Genomic DNA, 17920 nt, shown 5'->3' with positions numbered 1-17920 from the left:
GAGGTATTGTCACTTAAGAAACACAAAATATACATGTAAAATAAGCACGTATGAACATATTGTGTAGTTCCAGAAGCTCCCCAGTGGGCTAAATAGGGGATTTACGGCAACCAAATAATATCCTGTTCTTAGAAGTGCTACAGTATTTCCTGGATTTTTTAATTCTTTCATAGGCAAGAATGTGATAGGGTGTATGTACTATGGGTACAAAATGTATTTCCCACCGGAATGGTTATTTTTGGATGTTCTCAGAATTGGTGAATATAACCAAATACACATTCAAAACATAGAGATGGCAGGCACGTAAGATTTGGTAGGTTTTCTGTTGTCCTGTTTTTTTCAATCACCCCCAACCCCCTTGAAAAAAGAATGTTAACTTCAAATGAACTATTACAATACCTTAGGTCCAGGAGGCCCATCTATTCCATTTAGTCCAGGATTACCAACTTGTCCTTGCCTTCCAGGGGGGCCATCAACACCTCTTTCGCCTTTGCCTCCTGGTAAACCTGAGGGACCACTATCTCCTTTTGGACCTGGGGGTCCACTGGGACATTTAGGGCATTTTTGTTTCAGTCCTTTGGCTCCTAGTTTTCCTCGATCTCCTTCAGGTCCAGGTTCACCAACATTTCCTGTGGCACCTTGTTCGCCTTTGAGTGGCCGTGGACAAGATCCCTCAGGGCAAAATGGTGGTTCAGCTATAGAAAAGAATAAATAATCCTATAATGATTAAGCCAAATTCACTGGGAATTGATTTACAGAGGGGTACTCTAAAATAAAAATAAAAATATTTATATATTTTTTGAAATGTAATTTAAACTCTTATTGGCTGGCTCCATAAGAGCAATACAAAATCTTATATTGATTAATTAACATTGCAGTTAAATTCATGACATAAATAATTTGCTATTTAGCAAAGGACTGGGCTACTGACTGTCATATGATACTGCTCTGTTGGTAGTGTTGAAAATTATAATGGTGGTGGAGAATGTTATGATGGTGGTGAAGAATGTGATGGTGGCGGTGGAGAATGTGATAATGGTGGTGGAGGAATGTTATGATGGTGGTGGAGAATGGTATGATGGTGGTGGAGAATGTTATGATGGTGGTGAAGAATGTGATGGTGGCGGTGGAGAATGTGATAATGGTGGTGGAGAATGTGATGATGGTGGTGAAGAATGTGATGATGGTGGTGGAGAATGTGATGATAGTGGTGGAGAAATGATGATAGTGGTGGAGAAATGATGATGGTGGTGGAGAATATGATGGTGGTGGAGAATATAATGATGGTGGTGGAGAATATGATGGTGGTGGAGAATATGATGATGGTGGTGGAGAATATGATGATGTTGATAAAGAAGATGAAGATAATGGCAATCATCTCCACCTATCTACTACATGCCAGTCGACACATAATGCCTCATACTGACCTTTTTGTCCTTCTAGACCAGGATCGCCCATCGGACCCTTGTACCCTTTGGGACCAGGAGCTCCATTCATACCCCTTGCTCCATCACTCTGTTTGCCTGGGTCACCTCTTGGTCCTGGTTGTCCTTTGGGTCCTTCATTTCCTTTAACTCCCATTGGACCATTCATTCCAATGACACCTGATGACCAGCATATAACAATTTATTAACTAACTCATCTTAAAACAATCCTCTACAAATCCCATACTTCAAATCAACAATATAAAAATACTCCCAGAACTCTCCCTTCCCTTCGCCCATACAGCCAAATCTTACCAGGTACACCAGGTGGGCCTTGAGGACCAGGTGGTCCTTGGTCACCAAGTTCTCCAGGTGGACCATATTGACCAAGGCCAATAGGCCCGTCAGGACCAGGTAATCCCTCTGAACCAGTGTCTCCCCGAGGCCCTTGATATCCAACTGTGCCATTTGCTCCCTTGATGCCCTTTGGGCCAGGAACACCACCCTTGAGAACAAAATGCACAGGATTTAATAACATCTTCTATAAGGTTTAGTTGCATGTTGCCTGTTGAAATTTGTTGTTTTTTTCCATTACTGCCAGTCAAAAAAATATCTTTGATCAAGAGAGGCAAGAGAAATCTGTGTTGCAGCTGTACTGAGTGACATATCGAAAAATGTTATTTTATTATTTTAACACGAGTCAGCATATTTCATTTTTAAATGACTTACCTTTCCTCTAGGTCCAACAATTCCGGGAGGACCTTCTGGGCCTGGTCGACCAACATTACCCTGGAAATGAACAGTCAAAAATATCAAATATCAAGAAAAAGTGTGGAAAACTAAAATTGAAATCGTGATCCTTTACATTTGACACAACAACAACAACAACAAAAAATATGAAAAATCCTAATGGTGGTTGGTGTAGCTGTGTGTGTTTGTCTCTCACTACAGCAACCCTAATCTATTTCATTCCCAAAATCATTGAACATGTTTGCAGAATAGTTCCCTTTACAGTTCCCTGTGCCATCTTGAAAGGCAGTGCTTTTGCATTGAAACAAGATGAACGGTGAGCTTGAAATGATAGAGGCATGTGAACAGTTGTCCAAGGTGTTAAAAAAGGTCTCTATCATTGCAAGCTCACCGTTCATCTTGCTTTGATTCAAAGGCACAGCTACCTTTCATGATGGTGCAGGGAACTGTGAAGAAGACTATTGCTTGTTGCCTCTCAGTCATGGTTCAAGGTTTTTCTCCAGATTCTCTATCTTTCCTATATGTACCTCAATAAGAATCAACATTTTCTAGATTCCACCTAGAATCAGGGATGTGAAGCAACTACTAAGTTTTTATTTTATTTTGGGTATTATAGGGGCTTTGAATGTCATTGGTTTTCACTTGGTGAAACAGCTAGGCTCAATTAAAGATTAAAATGATATGCTGGAGTGCTACGTACAATAGGTCCAGGTGGTCCTGCTCGGCCTTGTCCTCCCTGGGTTCCTGTATCTCCCTGTAAAACACACAAGAGAATAATAAAATAAATGATAATTAATCATTACCAAAATAGAGATGGAACAGGCTGGCACATATCCTGAGAAGAGATGGTGAGAATAACTGTATCATGGAGCTCAAGGATGGGTTCTGGAGGGAAGCAGGGTATGAAGAAGTTGTATTATTTTATTTAAAAAGTTATCTTTTGACACACGAAATGTTTTACTCACTCTTTTGCCTTGAGGGCCATCAGGACCATTTCTGCCTTTTGATCCCTGGAAAATAAGATTGATAGAAATGAAAAGGTTTATTCAGAATTTTAGAGAATACCTCAGCAGTTTTTCAAGACCCAAGGCTTGAACCTTAAGGTACTCCACATAAAAAGAAGAAATAAAATGGAAATGGATGAGGAAATAAATGGGGGAGAGATTGAGGGGGAGGGGCCCAGAGGAAAGAGGGAAGAAAGGAGAGAAAGACTGAATAGAAGGGAAGAAAGTAAAGGAAGGAGGGAGGTTAAGGAGAGAAGAAGAAATAAGAACTGAAACTCACCCTTTGTCCTGGTTTGCCAGGTTCTCCATACTCTCCTTTTATTCCAGGTGCACCTGGTATTCCTGGTGGGCCAGGACGATCGCCATATGACTCACCTTTTTCTCCTTGCCTACCCTGATTTCCCTTTAAAAAAGTATCATAATGATCTTAAACTGGATAACTATTTTCACCATAAAAAAGCCATGAAACAAGTAAGCACAGAATTTTAGCATGCTTTTTAGGTGTAATACAAAAGCAAGAAGCACTTTGCATACCCCAGGTTGGCATATATGTAGCTGCCTATTTAACTAAGAAAATCTTAGGTTTTAGCCTCATTTGCTATGTCTGCCATACAAATCAGTGCTAGATGGATTCTTAATCCTACTCAGCTCCCCTTCAGTGACATTTCTCCCAGAATAACAGCTCAGTACCACAGCCTCTGCAAATTTGTGTGGTGAACTGCTGTTTTAGTGGTGAAAATGATATAATATTTTTAGGCTTCAAAGAGGCAATATTCTTTATCACTTACTGGTTGGCCTTGCTCTCCAATTTCTCCCTAAAAAAGAATTTAAGTGCACAAACTTTAGCTATATTATCTTATAATTTTTACACAAATTTTTTGAAGTTGATTTTGTATGATCCCTACTTACATTTTCAAGGCCAAGAAACTCCAGTTCTCCTGGTGGACCTGGATCACCTGGATCTCCCTGTAAAATTGTTGTTTGGAGTCAAAAATCAAGAAGTATGGAAGAGTACATTGGAAGGGTTATTGTTCTTATGAAAAATGCAAGGACTGAAACTGGTTATCATGGTCGTAAAAAAACGATACACAAGATGATATGATAGTTGAAACAGGAACTCAGTGCAATAAATTATATCTTTTGTCATAAACAGGGTCCACAAATTTTAGTTTATTTATCATAAACAGGGTACCCCTTTCAGAATCCCAACAGAACACCCCTACCCAAATTCTGGCGGAGTACCCCCCCCCCCCCCCCGCGGGACTGTGTTCCTTGAATGGCGCAGACTCATTTACTCAGGGTTAGCCTTATTTCAGTGCAGAATATTCACAAATACCAGTGCTAAAGTAAAGAATGCACAACTTCAAAAATATAAACACTTTGAAATTTCACAAACCTTCACTGAATTCACACATGAATATCTACACAAAATTAAGGCTAACTCTAGATCTGAGCAAAAGAGAAATTGAATCTAGAGTATATTATTACTTACAATATCTCCAGGTAAACCAGGAATGGGAGGAAGGCCTGGTTCACCCTAGAAGACAAAAAAAACAACAATGATTATTTGTGGTCATAGCATTGGATAAGAGTTTATTTTCAAAACACAAAAAACGATTGCCACTAAAGGTAACTACTTACAATTGGGCCTTTGCGACCTTCAGGTCCTGGTAGACCCTGAAAAAAATATCATTATAAAATAACTGTTATAAACCTTGCATTCTGATTTGTGCACACAGCATTCACTTGCACTTTTAGTTGCGTCATTCAGTTAAATAAGGGTTATTGTAATTTAAATATTATAAAAGAAAAAAACTTGCTTGCTGTGCTGTGCTGTGTGAAGTCATAAAGCACTTATGGATTGGCAGAACACTTAAGAACTGTCAAGAAGCACTGTTCTAAGTGTTGTGCTTCTCCAAACACTTCTCTCTCGTTCTGCCAACCTCAACGTGCTTATGAACTGCACACAGCAAGCACACACATTTTCTATTTCTTCATTAAAATATTGATCAATCGATCACTCATTCACACTACAGTCAGTGACTCAATCAGTCAGTCAATTGATCGGTCCATCAGTCAGCCAATTAGTCAGTCAATCAGGTTTGTCACATCAGTTTTCCAGTCAGTTATTATTTATTCAAACTTACCACTGGACCAGAGGGCCCTATCATTCCCTGGAAAAAGAAAACATTTCAAGATCAAATACAAAGCTAACAAACACTGATTAATTAGTTTGTTATCCTCATCATATTAGTAAAAAATGGTTTCATTTCAAATTAAATATTTATCATGAGGAGAGGGACACCACAACATAATATGGGCCCTGTAGTGTTAGCAAGGGCACTGAAGTTATACAGGGTTATATAGTGAATACAGATGGAGTCTAAGGTTTGAAGTCCTTGTCTGAAGAGAATTGAAGTTCTAACCATTTGTAGATGCGATTACAAAGGCAGCACCTTCTCCTAAGTTTTTTTTAAGACCTTGAATGTTGGTCCGGCTGAGGCTAGAACCACGACCTCCCACACAACTGATTGACGCTCTTACCAACTGATCTAACCTAGTGTGGGTTAGTGCTAATCAGGCTTTGAATATTGGCAGAGCTAAGCATTTCTAGGTAATATACTTACAGATTGTCCATAATCACCACTTGGTCCAGGTGGTCCCTTTTAAATAAGAAGAAACAAAGCATGACCAAATTTTAACTACACTATATTAACTTGAGTGTGAGCAGCATATGTAAAAATGACAAACAGAGATAGCATGCTATGTAGAAGAAATTAATCATCTTCAAGTTAATGACACTACACTTGACACTACACTGGCTTTCTCGAAAGACACTGACTAAATTGGCCTCCTGTCAATAAGTGTTTCTTTTGTACAATTCTCTAGAATATTTAACTTTTTTCTTGACAAATCCCTTCCCAGTTAATCACATCCTCTTACTTCAAAAATTCCAAAAACTAGATAAGAAGACAGATATCTGAAATGCTTGATTGAAGGAAATAGGAAGTCTCCCCTAGAAGTCACGAAATTCATTGAGAAGTTTCATATATTAGGGAAGTCACTACCCTTGAAAACAATTCATAATTCCAAATATGGTATCAAAAGTTATAATTTGCATCAATAAATATTCTGGAGCATGGTTTATCCTGAGAGACACTACATTGGCTTGCTGTACTAAGGGACGGACCATTAGATTTTTGAGGGGGGTGGGGGGTTGGGTGAATTGCCCAACCCCCACCCCACCTCAAAAATCTAATGGTCCGTCCCTAAGTAGGTATCCTGAGAAATTGACACAAAGTTTCCTCTAAGTGAGTGATGCTAATTAGCTCCTCAAAAATTACCACTCAAATGGCTTCCCAAGAACAACTTTTCGAAATTAAACAGGTCTGTACCTTTGGTCCTGCAGGTCCTAGTGGGCCACGTTCACCCTAAAATGCAAAAATAATAAATTTATAAGCTTGAATCATAAATGGAAACAAAAAATAGCTGTGCTTGATGCTTCTGGAGACTAATGTGGTGAGGCCTAGCAATTGCAAAATGAGATAGTGGAACTCTACTGTACTATCCCTAGGAAAAATTGTGGCTTCTTATTAGTTACCATAGAGCCTTTAATAAGTGTTCCATCAACTGTTCCTTTGTATGGTTCTCCCTATTAAATAGAAATATCAATTATTTTTATCAATCATCAATTATCATTGCAAAAATTACAAAGAATAATAAAAGCATCATACACGTTCATTTAAGGGACATTTAAATTTCATTAAAAATTGCAAAGAGAGCTAAAAACCAAGACAAATTATATTTTTTTCATCATTAAGATTTTCGAAATTTCACTGAATTACAAGGAACTCACATATGCATTAATTTGATTTTATATGAAAGCTATTTTGGGGTAGGTGAGTCAGTGCATAGGCGTCCAAACTGTAAACCTTATTTGCATCATCATATATTTAATTTCACTATTTTTTTTAAAAATAATTTTTTTGTAATAAAATTAAAATTTTAGACATACATATATGCAAAGTCAAAAGTTTGACGGAAAACTGCAGACGTCGAACTGCAGTTTGAGAATTGCGGCGAGTATCACGTATGTAGAATGTTGTGCTAAAGGTCTTTAATATGTCTCCATTAAATGTCTAATGTGTTTATGATGCCTATGTAGACAATACTGTTCTGTTATTTTATGGTACCTGTTGCCCTCGATAACCTTTATCTCCAGGCAGACCAGGGGGTCCAGGAGGGCCGTCAGGGCCATCAATGCCTTCATAACCCTAACATATAAAAATATCACAAATTCAGACTTGATATTCCAAGATATTTTTCAGTGTGTTGGCATCAGTCATAAGGAAGAGGAACAGTAAAGCAAAAGAGGCAGAGTGATTTTATTTGGCCTGTAAGATAACTAATAAAAAGTGATGATTATGATGCTTGTTTTTCACCTCTGAAGTCCAGGGTTTGAATCCCAGTAAACCTATGTGAGCTGAGTTGGTTAGTTCTCTTTCTGACTCCAAGGGTTTTTCAGGTACTCTGGCTTTTCCTCCCTCCTCTCAAATCTACCCTTACTAATTCAAGCTGGTTAGAGCAGTACTTAGGGATGAAATAGCAGATGCCAGAGGTACTCTCACATGCTTTCAGTTCAACAGCTTTGAGCTGCGCCACTGCTTTACTTTGCGGTGGTGGTAAGCAGTGACAAGTTTCTGTTTTACAGTTAAAGTAAAACAAGAGGAAATAATGGAAATATTGTCCATTAGTAGGTTATACTTTTTCGGCTTTTTTCCTGGCCAAGTAAAATCGCACTAATATGTGGATAGCAAAAAGCATATTGTTAAGGGTGTTTGCAAGATTAAAGTAAATCCTGGCCAAAAAAATAGATATATTGGCAAAGAAATGAGCAGTTCTTAAACCTTTTCTCCTTTACAGCCACACAATCCAAAGAATCCTTTTGGACCTCTCATGCCTGGGACACCCTGAAATATTGAAAGTAAATTGATTAAATCTCTTTTCATCATTAATTATAGAGTGAAGTCATTAAACCTGTGAAATAGATATTAGACACAATAGTAGACCCTAATAGACCTATCCTGAATTCACTTGACTGACCACTAAAACAATGGTTTGAAGTCAAGATTAAACTTGATCCTTTTATTCATCAAGTTCAACCTCGACTTGAAACCATTGTTTCGTGACCAGTCAAGCGAATTCGGGATAGGTCTATTGCCTTGTCTTCTTTTGTGTCTATTTGACTATTACACGTTGACTAGTATTTTTTATTTCACAGGTTAAATGCCTTCACTCTATAACAATCCTACCATGCCAACAATAGCAGCATCCAGACGATGATTCACTAGTGTTCCAGAATTGCAAGTGAGATATATGAAAATTTCATTTAAACAGTTTAAAATAAGATTTTTTTCCAAAATTGAAAAATCAATTGCACTTAAGTAGAGTGTACTTCATGCCTTTTAGCGATATCTATTTCTAAATTCTTCAATAAATTTAAAGATACTCTTAAAAATACTGGGGTACTTCCTGAGTAATTTACAACTGGCTACTTTTATTTGTCAAATAAGGCGAAAACATCTTTATGGAATGCTAAAGCAACACCTTAGTATTGGTATTAGTAGTAGCAGAAGTATCATTAGAAAAAGATGCATATAAAGCAATAATAATTTCACAAAGGCACTTGGGATAAGAGATCTTCTATTGATTGGAACACCAATATAGCTGTCTTCTCACATGAGTGAAAATGCTCTACAATACACAGAAGATTATGAAATTTATAACTATTCTCCCTACTTACTGGAACTCCATTATTTCCAGCAAATCCAGGAACACCAACCATTCCCTAAAAATTAAAATTAAAAGAAAAATATTACAGCACAACTCATTAAAGTGCTCATATAAAAATCATGTATGGAACTCCATGAAAATCAATAACTTTCATTTTAAAAAAATTGCCTGACTTTCTACAAGCATTTGAAGTTGATAAAAATGGCCAAACTGCTTGGAGACATTATATAGGCTATAGGATACAAATGCATTTACAAACCAAAGCTCTGAAAAATTCAAATAGGAATCTCAGGGAACTTCTGTGCCAGAGAAATAGACTTTGCTAGACAGACAGTGCACATGAGAGTCAGTGGGAATCAGAAATAAAACCTTCATTAAAACATCTTTCGAGTACATTGAGTAGAAGTATTTGTTTTAACACAGCAGACTAGAAATCAAAGAGTAGTGGGTTTGAGTCCCGTCAAGGGCATATTTTATATTTTTCTCTCAATGTTTATTCCATTAGATCCTTTTGACTATTACATTTGTATCTTCGAGATTTCACAGTCATATGGTATATGCTTTAATGATACTTACCCTTTCTCCCTGGGGTCCTGTTGGACCTTGACCTCCAGCTTCACCCTGGATAATAATAATGGGGAAAAAATGAAATAATGCACAAACAATGATGACTAATAGATCATTAAGGGATAGATTTATTGGAGCAGGTGTGGCAGCGACAAGGTCAGTTTTTATTCTTGGGGTGCAAACTACATAACTCAAAATCCCTTGAGATATAAATAACAATGAAACAGTCACCATGTTTAGGACTTGGACTGTTTAGAGATTGGGTACCCTGTGCCCCTTCTATGATGCATTATGGAACTTGGGTTCTGGGTACCAGACAAACTGCGAACCGAAACAATTGCCCCTCTCCTACCTCCACATATGAATAATGAATGGTTCCTCCCTCCCCTCCCATACCTTCACTCCTTTTGGTCCTTCGAGTCCATCAGGTCCAGGCAGGCCCTAAAAAACAATAGCAGAATTAATGAAATGAAAATAACTTGCTCTATCTGCAAAATGCCATGGCCAACCATGGCTTATCTCTTGACAGATAGCTGTGAAATTTTTGATTTATAATTTTGCTGCATATTTATCACACTCTGCTGCAAGCACACAGACCAGACCAATCAGAATGTGTGTAAGAATGATTTGATATAGCAACCATTCACAGCCTACTATATATAATTGTCCAATTATGCAAGGTCCTAGAAAAAGAGATCTTTGCCTGATTGACAGTTAGTCTTAACCAGAGTTTAAGTTGGGCTGCTGTATCTAGGCTATGAAATGATTTACATGAAGTTCTTACAAAATGAAAGCATTGGGTTATAGCAACTAATTGGTAGGTAGCCATCACTCATACAGTATATGAAGCTCAAAGACTCTCAGGGTCAAAATGAAAGAATGAATGAAAGATGAAATGAAAGGAAACAACAAAAGTGATATCCCAGTACTGTATCTGCTTCAACTCAAATGCTGGCATACATAAGACATGTGCACAACATAAGCAAGGAAACATTAAAAGAATGTAAGAAATTCTCAGCAAAATATGCAAGGTATTTATGAATAAAGACGACAAGAATCCAATGAATGCATGAAATGTCAAAGGTCACACCATGTGTGGCTATCATTCTGATCTCTAACCATTCAAACTTTGAACTGCTGCTCAAGACCTTAATACTGCTATTTTCGTAAACATGTAAACTTGGTAGCTGCATGCTTTGCCGCCAGTCAAAAATATGAAAGGAATCAACTGATTAGTTTGAATTAATGCTATTTACATAAACATGCGAACTCGGTAGCTAAGAGCTGCATTTTGAAATTTGGCTTTTCGCTGCTTCCAGTCAAAAAATATGAAAGGTACCGACTGATTTGTTTTGATTGACAGCAGCAAGAAACTGAATTTCAGTATAAATTGGCTTGAAACTACCAAGTTTGCATGTTTATAAAAAAGCAGTAATTCAAAGGCTGTATTGTGGAATGTGGACTTTGATAAGGGCTCTCATCTTAAAGTCTAATCTTTTATATATACTTTGATCCAATAATGACAATACTTATCATTCGATATCCAGAAATAGAACTCACTTGTTTTCCTTGTGGTCCCTCCAGACCTTGTTCTCCAGGCCTTCCCTATAGAAATACCCAAGAAATCTTCAGTAAATCATCAGTAAACAAATGTGCATAAATATGCTGGACGATCACTGTTTCTTAAGTGTTTATTTCACAGATGAGAATATGTAGACCGCATGGCACTAATGAAATACATGAAGATATAGAAATATAGATAAGTTATAGTGCTTGGGAACGAGGTTATTCCGGGCGAAAGACCCTTGGAATTAAATTCGGAAAAATTAATTTCTGTTTATTTCACAGATCAGAGTTAAAAATAGCTGTATCATGTACTGCTTTCACATGACACATTTTTGACAACTTTGAATGTTGCTTTTTTACTTTTTGCACAAAAAAAGGTAGTTACCCACTAGTTCAGTGATATTCCTACCATCCATGTATAATCATCACCATCAAAATCATCACTACAATCACTAGCAAGACCACTACCAATACGACCACTACTATACAGGACCATCATCATTATCACCACTAACAATTAATAATGACATTACCACCATCACTATGATTGTGCGATCAATATCTAATCGGGATTTACAACGAATACCAACACAATCATCATCATCCATGCATCATCATCATTGTTATTGCCATCATAATGACCTCATTTCAATTCTGGTGCCAATACTTTAACACTCAAACGTACCCTTGATCCTTTGCGTCCTTTAATACAATTACATTCATCAGGATGTGGAGGACAGCTTGCTCCAGAACAACCCTGTGCCTGTAGACACAAAGAAAATGATTAAATGAGGACTCCTATTCCACTCTGACTTAAACCAACTGTACCAAAGTAAGGAGTACTAGGGTAACATCTTTAAGGTTTTCTCATTAAACTATATCAGCCATTCGAAGGTTGAGGGGGAAAAATGGTTTGGGATGGCGTTGTAGTGCATCTTGGGACTGTTTTAGGGGATAAAATAAATAAGATGGAAATATTCTCCTTAACATTCCCACAATGCACTGCAATGCCAAGTCGACCCAGTTTTCTCTCAACCTCAGAATTGACCCGTTACACCGATTCCAGAGAGGAATTGTTCTGGGGACAAAACAACGTTTTTTTCCTCTAAGACATCAATGCAAGGGGTCTACAGTTATTAGTTAAAATTTTCAAAGTAAAAACCAAGCAAACAACAAACACAATATATTTTTTTAAGACTAAAATAAACACTAAATGCTGATGAGACAGACAACAAGCTCATTTGTTAATCTGCAGGGTGCGGAGAGCAGAAAATACCTTTTCCACCCACTCCAGTCGACCTGTATGAAAAAGGTGGGACATTCAAACCACACCTCAAAACAAAAACTTCTTTTTAGAAACTACTAAAAACCTGGGGGCAAATGAGAGCCATAATTTAACCTATTTTAATAATTGTACAATCATAAAAACCAGACAACAAACTATAATTCAGGAAGTCTGGGTTTTAGGTTTCCTCCAATCAATTTTCCAACGATCTGGTTTTGTATTTTTAGATAATTCTTAATAGACATGTTGTGGAAAATTAATCAAGTAATTAAGAGAATTGCTAAAGTGTTTATAAATGCAGAGGTACATGGTAGATCAATTAATCTAAATTTTGTGGTTAAGGGTGTGATCTGGTCTGGTCACAAGAGGAATAGGGGTGAACAGATAATAAAATAATCTTTCAATGCCATGCATGGATGGCCGCCACAAAAAGGTTAAAAATGAAGATTTTATTACCTAATATGAAATAGAACCATTGAGTTCCAAATTACCGCTGTGTTTCTTGATTACAGACTCATATGGTTTGCCTCGATTTTGTGCAAAACATTTATGTGTTGCAGTCAAGGTCCGTCGAGTTTGAAAGCGTTTGTGTGGTTGAAGTAAGTTGTGCATTCTTTACTTTACTGTTGGTATTTGTGCATTAAACATAATTGATGTGAGCCTACCCCTGTGTAAATGAATCTGTAATCAAGGATACAGCAGTAATTCGGAATTAGAAACTGGTCTATTGCAGTAGTAATAAAAGTATATGGGCTATACGTGCCTCGTACAGAGGGTGAGGCATGAAAATATTAAATTTTGGTGACCCCTTTTTTCAAGTCACATATACTTCAAGCCATTTTCTATTATGTATTATTCTATTATGTTAGTATGACTTTATTTTCTATTTGTTTTTCTTTTAGAGGGTAATTAAAATAAAGGAAACACAAAAAGTGGTTAAAAAGTAGTGCTTCCTATTCATTTAGGATTTCCTTCCTTTTCAAAATTCTTGCCAAAAGAAGTCAAAGTTTATTAGTCGTACTTGACCTACTAAAGGGGGAAACATTTGAAACTATCAGCTTGAGCTATGCTTTGATTTTAAGGAATCTTGGTCAAACACCTCAACTTGAAACCATTGTTTGAAGACACGGCCTCGCCATTATCAAAATAAACTCGTTTTTATTTGAGAAGGGGGGAGGGGTTGTTATTTGAGAATCTAGATAATGGAATCGTGACTACATTTCTACTGAAAGGTTTTAATAAGGATGTTAAATGCTAGGGATACAATGATTTGTTCACACTGACATAAGTCCAAATGTCATAATGAAGAACATAAAAATCTTTGTACTAGTTTTGCATACCATACATACTACCTCAAATATGTTTTTACCAAATATATAGCCAGCAGCAGATACACAGTTATAGCAAAGGATATGCCAGAAACAAATTCCCAGACTGCAAATGATATGACTTTTCAAAATAGCCATTTAATATCTGTCAATTCTTTTACTGAAGATCAATTGGCTTATTCATCCAAGATGTGTGAGAAAAAAGATTAGTTGAAAATCAGGGCTAATTTTCTGATAACTCAAAAATGAGCAAGGTGTTTGTTGACCTTTGGCAGTGAGAGATGAGAGAGGGTGAGTGATCTTAAAATCAATATAAAATCTTTTTTTTTTTTGAATTGTTCTAAAAAATACAAATGTTCATGATCTAATTGGTGGGTTCTATTCTCAGACGTAGCAAATTATTAAAATTATTATCAAAATTATTATCAAAAGTGAGACTCGTAACCAAATAATGCATAGTAAGTCACTGACGTCAAATATTGTGACGCAAATATTAACATTTAAGAGGATATTCTCAAAGCTGTCTGCAAAATTACTTAACGATGATAGATACTATATACTATACATTACTGTATAAAGTAGTTCCTCCACTTGGAGTAAAGAGTAAATCTATTTTAAATTCTGAAGTAGAAAAATAACATGCACCCATTGAATCAAGTAACTAATACTGTGTAACTAATCCTAAAAGATGAATTTGTTGTTGATGAAAAAGCAGGCTTTTGTATTTTTGTACTTGCAGATTAGATAAACATGATTCACATTAAAAGTAAACGATTTCAAGAGGCCAAGACAAGGCTAAATTAAAGTACTTGAAATAGTGCTGGAATTAAGGTTGAACGACTGAAAATATAGACTTCTACGTTATTCATACTGACAATATTTTTAAGGAGTTTTTCTTGATAGATTGAATGTAATTTGATAGTAATTGTTTTTCAGCAAAGGAATGCACAGAAATCATGAAAAAATAAGCATTTAAGAAGAGGTGCTTGAAACAAATTTCTCTGTCACTGCTTAAATATTTCAGCTTCTATCTGTTCTATAGAAACTTATTGTTGAGAAATACTTGGAACTTGTTCAAAAATACTTTTATTACCTGCGATAAGTATAGGTTATAGGACTACATGCTGTCCAATTTGAAAATAATGGATAAAAAAAAATCCAAGGACTGACAAAATTGGAAGAGGCTGAGTCTAATTTGGCAGTCCGAGGAATTTTTTGAATTCAATTATTTCTGAATTGGACAGACATGTAGTCCTATTGCAGATTAATTATATCATCCCAAAGCTATACTAGACTGATTCTATAAGTCATAGTTTTCCCCTGAAAGAATGTGAATGGAAACGATCCAAATTAATCTTTAAATTGGACAGGAAAGAGAATTTGAAAATAATACAATAGTTACTTATATGGGATTGTAGAGTGATGATACAATTACTTGTGTAATTCTGTGAATTTTAATGATTTTAGTTGTGTGTGTTTGTTAATTAAGAAATCCATTCATAAGTCTCATTTTAGAAAGCCCTTAAACTGTTCCAGTACAGTAAAGCTGAACATTTCAAAGTAACATTTCAATGGATTTTTTCGATGAGCAAAAGCTTTATATTTGTGCTCTAAAATGTATGATTTTCAAGAAGAAAAAGAACAACACTTATCAACAATGCTGAGTTACTGGCTTAGCTCTTTAGTTTTTCCTAAAACCGAAAAATGCTTTGTCATAAAATTTTTCGATGAAAATTAATGCCAATTGCAAAAAAACAAAACAAAAAACAAAAACAAAAAACAACTAAGAAATGGAAAATACTGAAGGAAAAGGCGCAAGTAGGTAGAAAGAATTCGTGATTTAATATTAGAATAACCTGGTGTTCCTCTTTTCACGAACGTACCGCTAAATCGACATGTGAGGTTGTTTGCTCCCCCTCGCGCGATATTACACGCAAAACGCGAATGGATTGTCGGGGAGAAAGCCTTGCAAATCACAAATCACCTTTTCAAAATACATTCAAAACAAACTCGGTATTTCCACAGAACATTTTCTTACCTGTGTATAATCCAGACAAATTAATAGAAGTCCGAGTAGGCACGGAAATACCGTCCTGGAAGAGAATATAGAGATGGTGAGTTGCTATCTTCGTTCGCGAGAAGTAAAGTTTGTCCAACACAACCACAAGTCCTAAGAGATATTCTTGACGAGAGAAAGTTTACAACTCTCACCTTAACTTCATATTAAATAATTACTCCAATAAAAGTTCTAGCTATTCGGCTTAAACCATGAATTCAGAAGCAAAGGTATCGAAAAGCCGAGATACAAAAGGCTGGAGATTTGAGGAGTATCGTTTCTTCGTCAGTGTGCTAAGAAAGCTGGATAGCTGTCATGCAATCCGACACTAGCTGGTACTGGCTTGAATATCAGAGTCTTGCGGGTTGACAGGCCAAATATCCAGGTGTCAAATCACAGTTTTTACCTAGGGCGGGATGGATTCACAGGAAGTTGCAAAATTCACGACAAATATCAGGAGGTGTGAAGCGGTTTCTCCGACAAAGGTCCTAAAGATTTGTCAATATCCAGACGCTATCATTCGCCTCAAATATTTTCGCGGGAAAGTAAAAGCTCAAATTTTGGGCTTATCTCGGACACTAGCGAATGAACTGTTTCCGTTTTTTCTCGAGCCAGCGTGCTGCTGCGGTTGTTTTCTAGTCTATTTTTATTCGCTCGATAAACAACTTATTGATAATAGTCCTTTGATATGTAGAGGGAAAGCCTTTCAATTGCTCTGCTGGTCGTCGCCGCATCAACGACTGTGCATATTTGGAGGTCTTTATGAATGGAAGGCGGAGTAACGACCCCTGATCAATACACTCCTTAACTTTTTTAAATACTTTTTGATGTTAAAATTTGGTTTGAATGCTTCCGAAAACAGACCAACTCCTGTCTGGAGATAGTGAGCCAAGACATTAAAGTGCTAATCTTGAATATCCTAGCTTCATTTGAGGACCACACCCTTGAATTTTGGATCATTCTTCAACGCTCGCCTGCCGCCCTAGTCTAATTACACCAAGATAATAAAACACGCGATATAAAATCTTTCATTTAACACAGATTTTTACACAGATTTTTCCCAGATGAAACAACAAACAAATGCCTAAAAACTAGGCTCGGGACCACACGCGGACTTGCAGTTCTTGACTCACATAAACAAAGAATTAGAACCTAAATAAACACGGGAAAAAGGGGCCTAAAGTTTACTCAAAACAGTTCACATCACTTCACTACCCTTCAATTATTCGTAATAATTTTAAGTCCATTTTGCGGGTTGCCTTCGTAGAGCGACCCCTGTAGTTTTGAAGTCGTTTAGACTGGGATAACGCTGGTGCTTACGAATATTGAAAATCGTCACGAAACACTTCAATGGGAACACTGACCGTGTTATGCACCTTTTCAGCACACAGCCGGAAAATCTCCCAGGTATTCTTCGAAACAGGATATGGTAAAAAGAGGTCAAACCAAAGGTTTTGTGGAAGATTTCAGAAAGAAAGTGTCAACCTTTTCCTGGGCACGTCCTTGGTGTGTGGAATTCTTTTCGTGAGCTAAATCTTTGACGAAGAAACGTTATCTGCATCAGCTGAAGCCCTACGGGTCAAGGCTGAAACTTGAGGGATTGAATTTGTCCACGGGGAAGTTGAATGACAGTGCACTTGAAACAAGCCGGTATAAAGTTGTCAAATCGAGAAGTAGAAAATAAAGTGGAGATCTTTCTAGGTCTGTTTGAAAAAATACAAAAACGAATACACCAATGATATTAATTGGAAAATACGAAGAAAGCCAATAAAGTGCGATGGCGATAAGAAATTGAAAATGTAAACTATAAAAGAAAAGATACAAATATACAAAGTGTTTTTTTCCCCCTGCGTTTCTCAATGCGAGGTTTGAAAAACCTAGAAAATATTTCATTTCACAACTCCGTTATTTTTACACAGTTGCAAGACGGGGAACAGTACATTCAATGATTCATCACATTTCTAAATCGGGAACCCATTCAATTGATAGCCAATAGCACATCAATGGCTTCCCGTAAATATTTGACACTTAAATAGCTTTGGTATAGGAATGTTAGTTGACATAACAGGAGGACTTTCCAACACACTGCAAGTGCGGTTCCTCGGTAACCACTGCTGAAGAGTCCCGGCCCAGTCAGTCATGAAATG

The 17920-nt window shown here is 36.8% G+C and overlaps 1 protein-coding gene across 1 annotated transcript in view; it reads right to left on the bottom strand.

Moving 5' to 3' along the window:
• LOC116303504 (uncharacterized) overlaps positions 1 to 16101 on the bottom strand; it is a 32566-nt gene extending 16465 nt beyond the window's left edge. Inside the window, exons 1-24 of the mRNA XM_031713059.2 lie at positions 15929 to 16101; positions 15756 to 15810; positions 11790 to 11867; positions 11099 to 11143; positions 9935 to 9979; positions 9548 to 9592; positions 8982 to 9026; positions 8086 to 8148; positions 7372 to 7452; positions 6780 to 6830; positions 6574 to 6609; positions 5806 to 5841; positions 5326 to 5352; positions 4820 to 4855; positions 4671 to 4715; positions 4088 to 4144; positions 3967 to 3993; positions 3459 to 3581; positions 3140 to 3184; positions 2875 to 2928; positions 2154 to 2213; positions 1740 to 1929; positions 1428 to 1604; positions 400 to 695 (exon numbers count right to left, since the gene is read on the bottom strand). Coding sequence (XP_031568919.2) covers positions 400 to 695; positions 1428 to 1604; positions 1740 to 1929; positions 2154 to 2213; positions 2875 to 2928; positions 3140 to 3184; positions 3459 to 3581; positions 3967 to 3993; positions 4088 to 4144; positions 4671 to 4715; positions 4820 to 4855; positions 5326 to 5352; positions 5806 to 5841; positions 6574 to 6609; positions 6780 to 6830; positions 7372 to 7452; positions 8086 to 8148; positions 8982 to 9026; positions 9548 to 9592; positions 9935 to 9979; positions 11099 to 11143; positions 11790 to 11867; positions 15756 to 15810; positions 15929 to 15939 — 1728 coding nt within the window. The 5' untranslated portion in view covers positions 15940 to 16101. The remainder of the gene's footprint in view (positions 1 to 399; positions 696 to 1427; positions 1605 to 1739; positions 1930 to 2153; positions 2214 to 2874; positions 2929 to 3139; positions 3185 to 3458; positions 3582 to 3966; positions 3994 to 4087; positions 4145 to 4670; positions 4716 to 4819; positions 4856 to 5325; positions 5353 to 5805; positions 5842 to 6573; positions 6610 to 6779; positions 6831 to 7371; positions 7453 to 8085; positions 8149 to 8981; positions 9027 to 9547; positions 9593 to 9934; positions 9980 to 11098; positions 11144 to 11789; positions 11868 to 15755; positions 15811 to 15928) is intronic.
• Positions 16102 to 17920: the final 1819 nt, after the last annotated feature.

Source organism: Actinia tenebrosa, unplaced genomic scaffold (assembly GCF_029948245.1).
Source record: "Actinia tenebrosa isolate PJP-AT-01 unplaced genomic scaffold, QUT_ActTen_1.0 PGA_scaffold0__85_contigs__length_37466705, whole genome shotgun sequence".
Lineage (NCBI taxonomy): Eukaryota > Metazoa > Cnidaria > Anthozoa > Actiniaria > Actiniidae > Actinia > Actinia tenebrosa.
Note: the sequence above shows the minus strand (reverse complement) of the source record. Positions and strands in the feature narration are given on the sequence as shown.